General features: G+C 35.3%; 1 protein-coding gene across 2 annotated transcripts in view; it reads left to right on the forward strand.

Annotated features, from left to right (window-relative positions):
- VPS13B (vacuolar protein sorting 13 homolog B) overlaps positions 1-13,940 on the forward strand; it is an 802,016-nt gene that overhangs the window by 569,640 nt on the left and 218,436 nt on the right. For both annotated transcript variants that reach the window (XM_061172062.1, XM_061172061.1), the window contains exon 35: positions 10,615-10,752. In XM_061172062.1, coding sequence (XP_061028045.1) covers positions 10,615-10,752 — 138 coding nt within the window. The remainder of the gene's footprint in view (positions 1-10,614; positions 10,753-13,940) is intronic.

Below are 13,940 nucleotides of genomic sequence, written 5' to 3' on the forward strand. Positions count from 1 at the left end.
GTTGCTTCACCTTGTTATGTTACAGAGATGGTCTCTTAAACCTCATGAACCAACCTCTGCTAGCTTCAGACTTTTCTTCTGCAGTTTCCTCACCTCTTTCAGCCTTTATATATAACTGAAGAGAATTAGGGCCTTGCTCTGGATTTGGCTTTGGCTTAAGGAAGTGTTGTGGCTGGTTTGATCATCTATCCAGACCACTAAAACTTTCTCCATATCAGCAATAAGGCTGTTTCACTTTCTTATCATTTATGTGTTCACTGAAGTAGCACTTTCAGTTTCCTTCAAGAACTTTTCCTTTGCACTTACAACTTGGCTAACTGGTGCAAGAGGCCTAGCTTTCAGCCTGTCTGGGCTTTTAATGTGCCTTCCTCGCTAAGTTTAATCATCTCTAGCTTTTTTTTTTTTTTTTTTTTTTTTTTTTTATTCGTGTTTTTTTTTTTTTTTTTAAACATCTTTATTGAAGTATAATTGCTATACAATGGTGTGCTAGCTTCTGCTTTACAACAAAGTGAATCAGTTACACATATACATATGTTGCCATATCTCTTCCCTCTTGCATCTCCCTCCCTCCCACCCTCCCTATCCCACCCCTCTAGGTGGTCACAAAGCACCGAGCTGATCTCCCTGTGCTATGCGGCTGCTTCCCACTAGTTATCTATTTTACATTTGGTAGTGTATATATGTCCATGACACTCTCTCACCCTGTCACATCTCACCCCTCCCCCTCCCCATATCCTCAAGTCCATTCTCTAGTAGGTCTGTGTCTTTATTCCCATCTTGCCACTAGGTTCTTCATGACCTCTTTTTTTTTTTTTTTCCCTTAGATTCCATATATATGTGTTAGCATACTGTATTTGTTTTTCTCTTTCTGACTTACTTCACTCTGTATGACAGACTCTAACTCCATCCACCTCATTACAAACACCTCCATTTCATTTCTTTTTATGGCTGAGTTTACAATTGCCAGGACATGGAAGCAACCTAGGTGTCCATCATCGGATGAATGGATAAAGAAGATGTGGCACATATATACAATGGAATATTACTCATCTCTAGCTTTTGATTTAAAGTGAGAGATGTGCAACACTTCCTTTCACTTGAATACTCAGAGACCACTGTAGGGTTATTAATTGGCCTAATTTCGACATTGTTGTATCTCAGGGAATAGGGGGGCCTGAGGAGAGGGAGAGAGACAGGGGAATGGCCAGTCAGTGGAGCAGTCAGAGCACATACAACACTTTTGGATTAAGTTCATTATCTTATATGGGCATGGTTTGTGGTGCTCTAAAACAATTACGATAGTAACATCAAAGATCACTGATCACAGATCACCGTAACAAATATAATAATAAAAAAATTTGAAATATTGGGAACTTACCAAAATGTGATGACACAAAGTGAGCAAATGCTTTTGGAAAAATGGCACCAATCAATTGCTCAACACAGAGTTGCCACAAACCTTCAATCTGTAAAAGATTCAATATCTGCAAAGCACAATAAAGCAAAGTGCAATAAAACAAGGTATACCTTTATAATAATATCTGGTCTTTGTAGTTTAATGGTTTAGTCTGAGCTCCAAATGAGATAATATTTATGAAATACCTTGGAACTATGAAATATTCAGCTATAAGTTGGGACTTCAATAGTTATTAGCAGTAGAAGAGAGAGTTTAATAGACTTTCCTTTTTGGACATGATAAAAAAATTAGTGTCCTGGCCCTTTTTAACACCGATTTTAGTCATCAACATTTACTCAAAGTGAAGGAAAAAATGGGAGGAATCATTTATAGCCACTGGATTGGCTTTCAATGTTACAGAACCCAGACTTAGAGCAGAGACTTACAGTTGGGATTAAGTTGATTGTCCTTGAATTTATTTGACTACATTTTTTTGACTGGACAGCACCCTTTCTTTCCTTGGTCTGAATTTTAATCAGATGTCATATAAAATATCTGAAGCCCACATTAGAATTTAACATGAAAGTAACAAAATAGGAAAGAGATCAGGAACAACACAGAACAGCCTAGAACATAAAAGGAATTCATTGAAATGATATTTCACATATTATCTGCTGATTAGCATCATTAAGTAGAAAGAATGCACTTTCTTCTAGCAAGATATGGGAGATTTGGTTCTAAAAATAAGAACCAATGGACACTGATGATGACACATGCCAGCAGCCATTTTAATCTTTTCCTCTTTCTCTTCCTGTGGGCTCCAGGCTTGGGATTGCAAACCAGGAAATCTCTTCCCCTTCCTGTCACATCTTATGAGGTGAAAAAACACTTATGGAGTTAGTCAAATGCCTAGATATCGACAAGGAGACGGTGGCACTGACCTTGCATCCATAGCAATTTAGAACTGGTTTCTTGGTTGATTTTGCTGTTATTAACATTGCATTGTTACTGTGTTTTATGGATCTAGGTTCCTCCATGATTTAATTTTCAGGTATTGTAGAGGCTTCATGGACTACATTTTTTTAAAAAACTTTATTTATTTATTTATTTTTGGCTGCATTGGGTCTTCATTGCTGTGCGCGGGGCTACTCTTCATTGCGGTGCGCAGGCTTCTCATTGCAGTGGCTTCTCTTGTTGCAGAGCACGGGCTCTAGGTGCACAGGCTCAGTAGTTGTGGTGCACGGGCTTAGTTGCTCTGCGGCATGTGGGATCTTCCTGGACCAGGGATCAAACCTGTGTCCCCTGCATTTGCAGGTGGATTCCTTAACCACTGCACCACCAGGGAAGTCCCTCATGGACTATATCTGCTTCTGTGGCTACATTAAAAAACTAATAATAATAAGATAGCCATTAAACTTAGGATCATAAAATACAGAAAAACATAAGAAACTCAGCAAACCTGAAGCTTTGCCTTTTACATGTCCAGTGGTTGGAAGGTGACTATTCTGAAAGTAACCACTCATTGCAGGGAGTTATTCTTCCAACCGTTTTTGAGCATACCAAAACCAAGTACAACCATGGCTTCTGAAAGAGGCCCTTGGGAGCTGTAACCGTATCAATTTTATAGATAGAGGCAAATTGATTTAGTACAATAGACCCTCCCAAAATGCTTTCCTTTAAATTTTATTCAGTTTCTGTTAAGGAAAACCTTTGTGTATTCTTGACTGGTTATAAAAGGATTCAGCTAAAGAATCATCTAGGAACATCTTGTCAATGAAGTCAGAGAGCAGAAGGGAAAGTAGGGAATCTCTAAGCCTTTACCTATTACCCTAATTCCTCTTTAGGTATTTTCTCCCTCCCTACTGTGGCTAGTTATGAACTCTTCTTGATCTTCCTTAAAAAAGAAAGCCCTGTGAAATTGAAATCCTGGTGGACTCACCATGTTTACTTATAAATTATTTTAAAGTGTCATTTCAATCTCTTCTTTGTATGAAGGTTGATATACTCAGATACCTTTGTAAAAGGAGTCTCTAACTTCTAGTTTAAAAAATGGAAAGGAGTCACCTTTGGCTTGCAGATTATTTACATCCTTGACTCATATGTAGGCCAAGTATTTCTAAAGGATGAGAAAGAAGGTGAGAATATAATTCTGATAATTATCAGAACCAAAATGCAGAGAAGTTGTCAGGTGTATAATTTCTCCTTAGCCAAAAGTGTTTGATAGGGAAGTAAAATAGGTTGACTAGTATTTCAAACCTCAATAATTATTATTTTAAAAGTTAAATATAAAGAAGTTTACTGGCTTCTAAGATCAAAATTGAGTGTAATTTCCACTAATAAACAAAGCTTTTTATTTTTTACCTTTTATGTTATATTCCTCTGATTTTAGACAAGTGATAAAGATTTTTCAAAATTAAAAAAAACAAAAACAAGAAAGTAAGAAGAATAGACACTTGAAAGATATACCACACACATACTCCTATTTTGTTTAGAGTTTGTGCTTAAGAAACAAAATAGTAACTGTTTATTGAACTCCTACCATGACATGTCCCATACAAACCACTTACATATATTATCTAATATAATATTCTCAACATCCCCACAATTTATTATCCCCATTTTGGAAACAAACTGGGACTCAAGGAAGTTAAAATTAAATTTACCCAGTTTAAGTAGTCAGGATTTATACCCAGATTTGTGTACCTCCAGAGTTCATGTTCTTTCATTACCCTACATTTTTTCCTGTGTTATAAAGTGATATAAACTCATCTATAGAACAAAATGTTAGAAAGCTCCATGAAAGAAAGTCTTTGTTCAGTAAGTCCTGGGCCAGTGATAAACTGTTTCACAAACCTCTTGCATGTGACAGTATCTTATCACCTGTCAGTTGTCCCTCAAGAGTTCATCAAAAGTCACTTAAATGCTCTTTCATAAACATGACAGCTCTGGATACCTCAGGCCAAAGAGAACCAATCTCCCTAAGCAGCCATGGATGCCGCTTTGGTTCTGTGGCAGCCTGGGATAGGCCTGGGCTCATTACCTATGACAGACTTCAGTATGCTTGTGACTAATAATAACAGGTCATTGAAAACTTTTTTAAAGGTGGATAAAATATATAGTCTGTTTTTCTTTTAAAAAAAACAAACAGTAGATCCTTCCGGACTTTCTGGAATTGGTAAAATGGAGACAAGTAAATCTCGAGAAAGGAAACTCAGTGCTGGGGGAGGCGGGGAGTGGGGGGGAGAAAGAAAACTCAATGCAATATGGCATCAAAGCCAAAAGTTGCTGAAATTAAATCTACAGTAATAGTTTAGGGAACACATTAATTTTAATTATATATCATCAGTAATGCTAATATTAGCATCCGTAGGATTGAAAAAGCATGATATAATTTCAAAAGTTGTTGATAATATCGAGAAACATTTTGTTAGCCAGGATTACATTAATACAGCAAGAAGCTAATACCAGGAATAAGATGACAAATTATTTGCTTACTGAAGAAAACATGCTTAAAGTGAGGTACACCAAAACCCAATTAATCAAAAGTTTATTTTTCAGGATTTGTCCCCCAAATTTCAACTAATAATATTTTTTTCTGGTAACACAAATTTACAAGAACTCTCCATCATGGGAAAATTTTGTTCCCTTGACATTGCTCCATTTTTAAGTTAGCACTCATCTTCCATAGAATGTAAAAGACCAAGGGTATCATGAGAAAATTGAATCGAAGAGTCAAAAACATTATTATGACTATAGTTACTTGCACCTTCCTCCGTGAAAACATTGCTTGGAACTTTCAGGGAAAATAACTGTTGGGCTAATTTCTCCTGCTGCCCTTCTCTAACCAATTCACTTGTTAGAGGTGTTCTTGAGCACAAAAGTAGCCAAGAGAAAGGAGTAACAGGTATGCATTATCAACTCCATTGTAAACCTGTGGTTGGTAAAAATAACTGTCACAGAAGGGAGGGGAAAATGAGGAAGAAAATGATGTTGGTTTGGAGTCTCACTCTAGTTCTCTTTATAACAGATATTTAACTTTCAAATAAAGAGATTCTTATGACACAAGCCTTTTTAAAATTCAAAGTTTTTACTCATATGGCAAAGAAAAAGAAGTATCTTGTATAAAATTAACTAGACAGAAGTATCTGGTATAAAAGATACCAGATATCTGGTGTAACTGGACTTCATTATATGTTCAGTATTATGTCAATCTTAAAATGAGGAAATTCTCACTGAAATCTGTGGGAAAATGTCTCCTCATTGGGACCTTACCAAAAATTCAGCTTATGAATTCAGTTATGAAAAAGAAATATCCTGCCACGTAGTAGAACAAAGCAGAGTAATCAGGGAGCTTACAAAATCTTCAGCACTCAGCTGTTCTATATGAGCTTGGAAAATAAATTTTTTGTAAGTAGAAGATTGCAAAGAAAATAAACAAGTTCATTTTTAAAGTTTCATTTTGAGTTGGCCACATGAGTCATGTTATATTTTATATAATTCAGATGTTAAGCAAAGACATACTTAACTCTGTGACTATCTGCTAAGGGTTAAAAAATAACAATAATGAGCAGCACTACAAAACTCACATTATCAGAGTCAGAGGAAGACCTCCCAAGCAGTTAAGTGAAACGAAAGTTTTGTGAAGAAGAGCAAAGTAATCTACCAGCACAAAGAATATAATCTGAATCAAGTCTCTATGAAAGCCAGGAGTACCTTAATCCATCTGGGAGTGGACTTGAGACTCTGAATCTTCCGTTTGAGTGTTCTTTGTGACATGATATGATGAAGTATTTTATTCTGGAGTCCAGGTCAACCCAGAAGAAAAACAAATAACTTTGTCAATACCAATGTCTCCTTGAAGTGAGTTCTAACTGACTTTGAACAGGATTTATGGCTGTGAGCAGTTTGTCATTTGTTCTGACCCATTTCCCACATTCTGTTACTCCTGATAAGATATGGCTTTCTCCTATATCTTAGGCTTAGGGACAAGAGTGTAAATGTAATCGTGCTCATCAACATCAGCAGGATCTTATTCTTTTGAGAGCTTCCTGTACTTAAATAAATAGGTGTTCGCTGAGTATGAAGAAGAAAACTGGCAGTCTAAAGGAGCCTCCAGTATGAAAAAGTCATCCCTATTTGTCACTCCATTTGTATTATATTCACAGGCTCCTTTAATCTTGGTTTATCTGGTGCTTTTCCAACTATATTGACCTCAAGGAATGTGTAATATGAGCCCTATTTTCTAGGTCTGATGATGGAATTCAGGAGAAGCTAAATTGAAGACAGTTCAGGAAGTCTAGAAGTCATGCCCCACATCATCTAGCCATTAGAGCAAGAGGGACTAAATAGTGACTTACAAACCTGAGCTATTCTCTGGGATTCTGACATATGTTTCTGCTACTACTGCTGCTTCATCTCACCACAGTGACTACAGGCATATCCAGAGTAGAGATTTTAGCCAAAACTAGGAGAGTAGCCACCAGCCCTGTCATACATTCAGTATTCATCAACCATGAACCTGTATTTTCCTCAATGTTCTTAATTTCAGTTATTCTCTTCTTCTAGCAGCCCTCTAAATGCAGCTGTACTTTTTAAACCAGGGGTGTAATAATATTAAACCAATAATATCATTAGACCAGTAAAACTTTGTTGGGAAATAGTCATTGAAATTTTTACTTCCTTGGATACCTTTCCTAGACTTTTACATTTTCTTTAATTCGTAATTCCTATTCTGCTTCCTACTATTGCCAGATTGTTTATTCTGACTCTGTTAAGTCCCATTCCTCTTTAATTGCCCCAGTGCAGACTCCTGTGCTGGGTGCCAGATGGCAAGGCCCTTTAACTTTACACAGCAACCTGTGTAAAACCCATCTCCCCTACTTGGAAAACTCTCATTCACATCATCAGAATTTGCTGCTCCCCCAGTCTATACCTTGATGAAGGTAGGAATCAAATATCCTTTGAAGTGTTTTTTTCTTACTTTAATTTTTGTAAATGTTTGGTATGTAGTCCTATTTTTCTTCAGCTCTCCATAAATTATAGTTCCATATATCAGTTTGTGCTTAGGATCATCCTAAAGATGATTGTCTTCCAGTAGAATAAAAGGTATATGTAGATATGTGTGTACGTATGTATGTATGTATGTACGCAGATATGCCTTTTACTTTTGAATTTACTAAAGCTGGTTGTCAGTTTCTTTGTTTTATTCACTTAACAAGACAGTTTAAAGCTTTTCTATATCAGTACATCAGATTCACTCCCTTCTTTTTATCAGCAGCATAGTATTCTATGCAGTATTCACAATGTAGTTGTAATTTATTTTACCATTTCTCTATAGATAGATATTTAATTTTATTTTGTTCCAGATTTTTAATATTTCACATGATACTGTAGTCAACTCTTTTGGACATTTTCTATGTATTCTTAATTATTTCTTTAAGATCGATTCCTACAGTGGCCTTTCTGATTACAAGGGCATGGATATTTAGGATTTTGGTAGACACTCGTTTCAACCCTCTTTACACTCTTATCCACCATACATGGTAGGATTGATTTTTCCTCCTCCCACACACAAGATATTACCAGTCTTTTAAATTTATGCTAATCTGTTGAGTGAAAAAATGTATTTCTTGCTTTAATTTGGGTATGCTTAATTAACAGTGAGACTGAGCAGTTTTTTCCTGTTTTTCATAAAACAGTGTTCTCCAGAAGGATTAAATAGCTAAAGGTAAAAATAAAATTCTAAAAATGCTTCAAGAAACTATAGGAAAATATATAATCAACCTAGGGATAAATCCATTATTAAGAAAAAAGTATGCATGCAAAAAGCATCAGGATATAGTTAAAAGGCAACTAACATACCAAGAGAAAACATTTGCTACACATTGCAAACAAATCATTAACACCTGTAATAAATATATAAGGAGCTCCTACAAATTAGTAAGAAAAAGCGCCCAATAGAAAAATGAATACTTATTTTTAGAAGAAGAATCCTAAATGGCCAATAAATGAAAAAATACTCAACCTGCTTTGTTATTTACTATTAACAATATAAAATGGCTGTCTTACTATGTCAATTACATATAAATGTTTTTGATTCTTTTAAACACTGTATGGATTATCATTTTTTATTTAAACGTTAATCTGTTGATGGACATCTAAGGTGTGTTCTACTTTTTGCTATGATAAACAGTTCTACAATGAATTTGTGTGTGGCTGTGTGTGTGTGTTACACAGGCTTTATCAATTTTTTTAGTCTTGGCCTGATAGGTAGAAAATCCTACTTATTTTTAAAGATTTTTTCCTTTGATTATTGCTAAGATGTACTACCTCTTAATGTTTATATTTTTAACTGTTTTTATGCCATTTGTTTTTCTTTACTTATTATGTATTTTCTTCATTAAATAGGTGCTTATTCTATCCTCAACCCATTTTTCCATTAGTATCTATATTGATTATACGAACTCTTTATATATTCATGATATCCTTTTCTGCCATACAAGTTTGAATATGTGATTTTTATAAATTGTTTTACTTCTCATCCTAAGTTTTACTTGCCAGTTTTTTTACACATCATATTAATATTTCTATATCAATTTAATTCATGTCTGTTCATTATTTATTTAGCTACATCACTTATATCTGTTTTCTCCATTAGATCATTGTTCTATCTCTAGATTGTATCATCTTCAAAATGAAGAATTATGTCTCCTCATATAGGTCTGGCACAGTATTATTTATTTGATAATAATGGCTTCTTCCTGATGATGGCTACATAGCTGAAACCTAGAAATAGATCCTCAGGTCCTGGCAGGTTACATAGTACCTACAAACTGATTATAGATCCTACCAGCAACAGACTTTTTGCCATCCTTTCACCAGACTTGACCATTATATTTGAAAGACAGAATAGTATGGTGTTACTATGTAATGGATCTACTATACATATTCTCACTGCTTTAAATTCACTGATCATATAAAAAGAGAAGAATGCACTACCTTAGTGTTTGATCTTTACCACAAAGATCTAACGTCACGATCAATTGCTTTCAGTATTTTCTTTGAAATCACATAAAGGTTCATATGTGCCAAATTTCATAAGGATCACATGATAAGGTCAAGAAATACGAATTCCAAGGCAGAATTTATATGCCCGGTTCACATATGACAGTAATACTATGTAACCATATGTTGAATATAATACACAGTATGTAAATGCTATTCTTGAAAGCAATCCAATCAATAAAAACTAAAATAAATAACACTTTAATAACACATTTCACATCAACTGAAAATGGAATAGATGGACTCTATGGCAAGAACATCCCTATAAAATTGACATTCAGAGGCCATTAAAACCCAGAGAGTAAAACAATCCTGAAACTAAAGAAAAACTGTGAATATTTAGAAGATTTTTAAAAGCCTACTACATTGTATGCCAAGACACAGCAGTTGTTTTTATTTAAAGAGCTATTTCAATAAAAACTGTGGATTGCCAAGCATTAAAAAGCTAATTCCATTTGCCATCACCAATAGCTGAATGAAACCTTAAAAAATATATACAATATTAACCTTAAAAAAAGTTTAAAATACACAGTATTTAATAGAAAAAGTCAAAACTGAAAAAAGTCAACTTTTAGTCATAATTGGAACTATTAAAAGATTGACCAATTTTATCATTTAAGAAGGTTATGGGAAAGCTACTGAAGTTAACTTCAAAAGCCTAGCAGTAAAAGTGATTGTAATGTCAGTAAAACTCTGAAACAGATCAAATAACCCCTAAGTAGTACTAATCCACTGCATCTTTGAACATGTATATGCCTCTTTTTAAGCTGAAAAGGTTGCCCCTTTTTTCTTTAACTTGTTTCCAACATCCCATTAAAAAAAAAAAAAAGAATCTATTCAACTGTTAACAGTCAGCAGCTCAGAGTACAGAAACTTTACCTTCACTCAAAGATGATATGAGTTAAGATTTGAAATATCTTTTCCTCTTTGGCCTGGTTCTGGAAAACATGGTTTTGTCATTCTACCTGTAGAGAGAGAGCGTCTCTTTCTTCATACAAGTATTTGTGCACTGTATGTATACAAACAAATACATTAATGAAGGTTGCATACAATATTTTAACCATTTTTTTCTTTGCTTATCCGCTCAAACTCTTACACCAAAATTGATGTTTGTGTTGTAATTGACATTTTTAATTTTAATTTTGTCTCTTCAGATCCTGGGAAGACTTTGCCTGAAGCCCTTGATTACTGCACAGTTTGGTTGCAGACAGTACCTGGAGAAATAGACAGCAAAAGTGGTATTCCACCTTCACTTGTAATGCTACAAATTAAAGATTTTCTTAATGGACCAGGTAAGAAAATCGTAATTCAAACTTTTTTTCATATGAGTCTATTAACGTGTACATTGGGTCTGTTAACAATCTTGACATTCCTTGCCAAAAATGAGTAATTCATTTGTCTTCCAGACGTGTACTCTTCTCAGGCTGCCCATTCTAGAGATCAAAAGGCAAATATTAATATACATTAAAAATTACCTTTAGTCTGGCAAAAAGTAGTTATCAATTAAAAAATAATTGACTGGAAGCCAAAGACTCAAGATTTTATTTCTACCTTTTCTACTAATCGTGGGACCTTAGGCAGTTATCTAATCTCCTGTGCCTCAGTTTCCTTACCTGTAAATGAAGAGAATAAAATAGGTGATGGGTGGATAGATGGGTGGGTGGGTGGATGGATGGATAGGTGGATAGGATACATGACATACATACGTAAGATAATATACATAAGTAGATTGGATTAGGTAGATAAATACACTTATTTCAAATGCTTAGCAAAGTGCTTGGGACATATTAACACTCAATTTTAAATAGGTAGATATAGATATCAAAAGGTATTGAGTGCTTATTATGTCCCAGGTACTAAGTGCTTTACATACTTGTATAAACCCAAGAAGTAGGCCCTATAATTATCCCTATTTTATGAATAAGGAAGCTAAGACTTAGAAAAATGAAGTAAATTGCCCAAGATCATAATAGCAGAGGAGCCATTCAAACTCCGGTCTTTATGACTCCAAAGACCTAGATCACTTTCATACTGCACTAATTTTAGCATAACTAAAGATTTTTTCTTTCTTCTCCATCTCCTCCTCCTCCACTTTCTTTTTCCTGCTCTATTTCTTCTTCCTTCTCATGTTCCTCCTTCTCTTTTCTTTGTTACTCTTCCCTTACCTCCGTGAGATCTTAGCTATTTATTTAACAGAAATTACTACATTCAGTTTCCCTTTTGTTATCTTATATTTACAGTGCTGCAGAACCTGTTAGTCATTAAAAGAATACTAGTTTCTTCATTACAAATTTAAAACAATGGTGTTACACTGTCTTAAGATCTCTAGCAGTACTCTGCAAGGCATGAATTTTGATGATTGAAAACTATCCCTCTGTGGACCTGATTCAGTTTGTGTGCATGCTGGTGCACTTACGATCTATGACTACAGATAGAGAAGGTGGCCCATCATCACATCTGGAATAGAAAGAGCCTGAAACCACCTCAGTTGGCCCTTTCACTCTGGCTCAGTTCTTCTTTTTTTTTTTTTTTTACAGTTTTAGAACTTATTTCTTAGGAAATGGATCTTTTTTTTTTTTTAAACATCTTTATTGAAGTATAATTGCTTTACAATGGTCTGTTAGTTTCTGCTTTATAACAAAGTGAATCAGTTATACATATACATATGTTCCCATATCTCTTCCCTCTTGCATCTCCCTCCCTCCCACCCTCCCCATCCCACCCCTCTAGGTGGTCACAAAGCACCGAGCTGATCTCCCTGTGCTATGCGGCTGCTTCCCACTAGCTATCTATTGTACATTTGGTAGTGTATATATGTCCATGACACTCTCTCGCCCTGTCACATCTCACCCTTCCCCCTCCCCATATCCTCAAGTCCATTCTCTAGTAGGTCTGTGTCTTTATTCCCGTCTTGCCACTAGGTTCTTCATGGCCTTTTTTTTTTTTTTTTCCTTAGATTCCATATATATGTGTTAGCATACTGTATTTCTTTTTCTCTTTCTGACTTACTTCACTCTGTATGACAGACTCTGACTCCATCCACCTCATTACAAATACCTCCATTTCATTTCTTTTTATGGCTGAGTAATATTCCATTGTATATATGTGCCACATCTTCTTTATCCATTCATCCGATGATGGACACTTAGGTTGCTTCCATGTCCTGGCTATTGTAAATAGAGCTGCAATGAACATTTTGGTACATGACTCTTTTTGAACTATGGTTTTCTCAGGGTATATGCCCAGTAGTGGGATGGCTGGGTCGTATGGTAGTTCTATTTGTAGTTTTTTAAGGAACCTCCATACTGTTCTCCATAGTGGCTGTATCAATTTACATTCCCACCAACAGTGCAAGAGTGTTCCCTTTCCTCCACACCCTCTCCAGCATTTATTGTTTCTAGATTTTTTGATGATGGCCAATCTGACCAGTGTGAGATGATATCTCATTGTAGTTTTGATTTGCATTTCTCTAATGATTGATTAATGATGTTGAGCATTCTTTCATGTGTCTGTTGGCAATCTGTATATCTTCTTTGGTGAAATGTCTATTTAGGTCTTGTGCCCATTTTTGGATTGGGTTGTTCGTTTTTTTGTTATTGAGCTGCATGAGCTGCTTGTAAATCTTGGAGATTAATCCTTTGTCAGTTGCTTCATTTGCAAATATTTTCTGCCATTCTGAGGGTTGTCTTTTGGTCTTGTTTATGGTTTCCTTTGCTGTGCAAAAGCTTTTAAGTTTCATTAGGTCCCATTTGTTTATTTGTGTTTTTATTTCCATTTCTCTAGGAGCTGGGTCAAAAAGGATCTTGCTGTGATTTATGTCATAGAGTGTTCTGCCTATGTTTTCCTCTAAGAGTTTGATAGTGTCTGGCCTTACACTTAGGTCTTTAATCCATTTTGAGTTTATTTTTGTGTATGGTGTCAGGGAGTGTTCTAATTTCATACTTTTACATGTACCTGTCCAATTTTCCCAGCACCACTTATTGAAGAGGCTGTCTTTTCTCCACTGTATATGCTTGCCTCCTTTATCAAAGATAAGGTGACCGTATGTGCGTGGGTTTATCTCTGGGCTTTCTATCCTGTTCCATTGATCTATATTTCTGTTTTTGTGCCAGTACCAAACTGTCTTGATTACTGTAGCTTTGTAATATAGTCTGAAGTCAGGGAGCCTGATTCCTCCAGCTCCATTTTTCGTTCTCAAGATTGCTTTGGCTATTCGGGGTCTTTTGTGTTTCCATACAAATTGTGAAATTTTTTGTTCTAGTTCTGTGAAAAATGCCAGTGGTAGTTTGATAGGGATTGCATTGAATCTGTAGATTGCTTTGGGTAGTAGAGTTATTTTCACAATGTTGATTCTTCCAATCCAAGAACATGGTATATCTCTCCATCTATTTATATCATCTTTAATTTCTTTCATCAGTGTCTTATAATTTTCTGCATACAGGTCTTTTGTCTCCTTAGATAGGTTTATTCCTAGATATTT

The sequence above is a fragment of the Eubalaena glacialis genome, chromosome 17, assembly GCF_028564815.1.
Source record: "Eubalaena glacialis isolate mEubGla1 chromosome 17, mEubGla1.1.hap2.+ XY, whole genome shotgun sequence".
NCBI lineage: Eukaryota > Metazoa > Chordata > Mammalia > Artiodactyla > Balaenidae > Eubalaena > Eubalaena glacialis.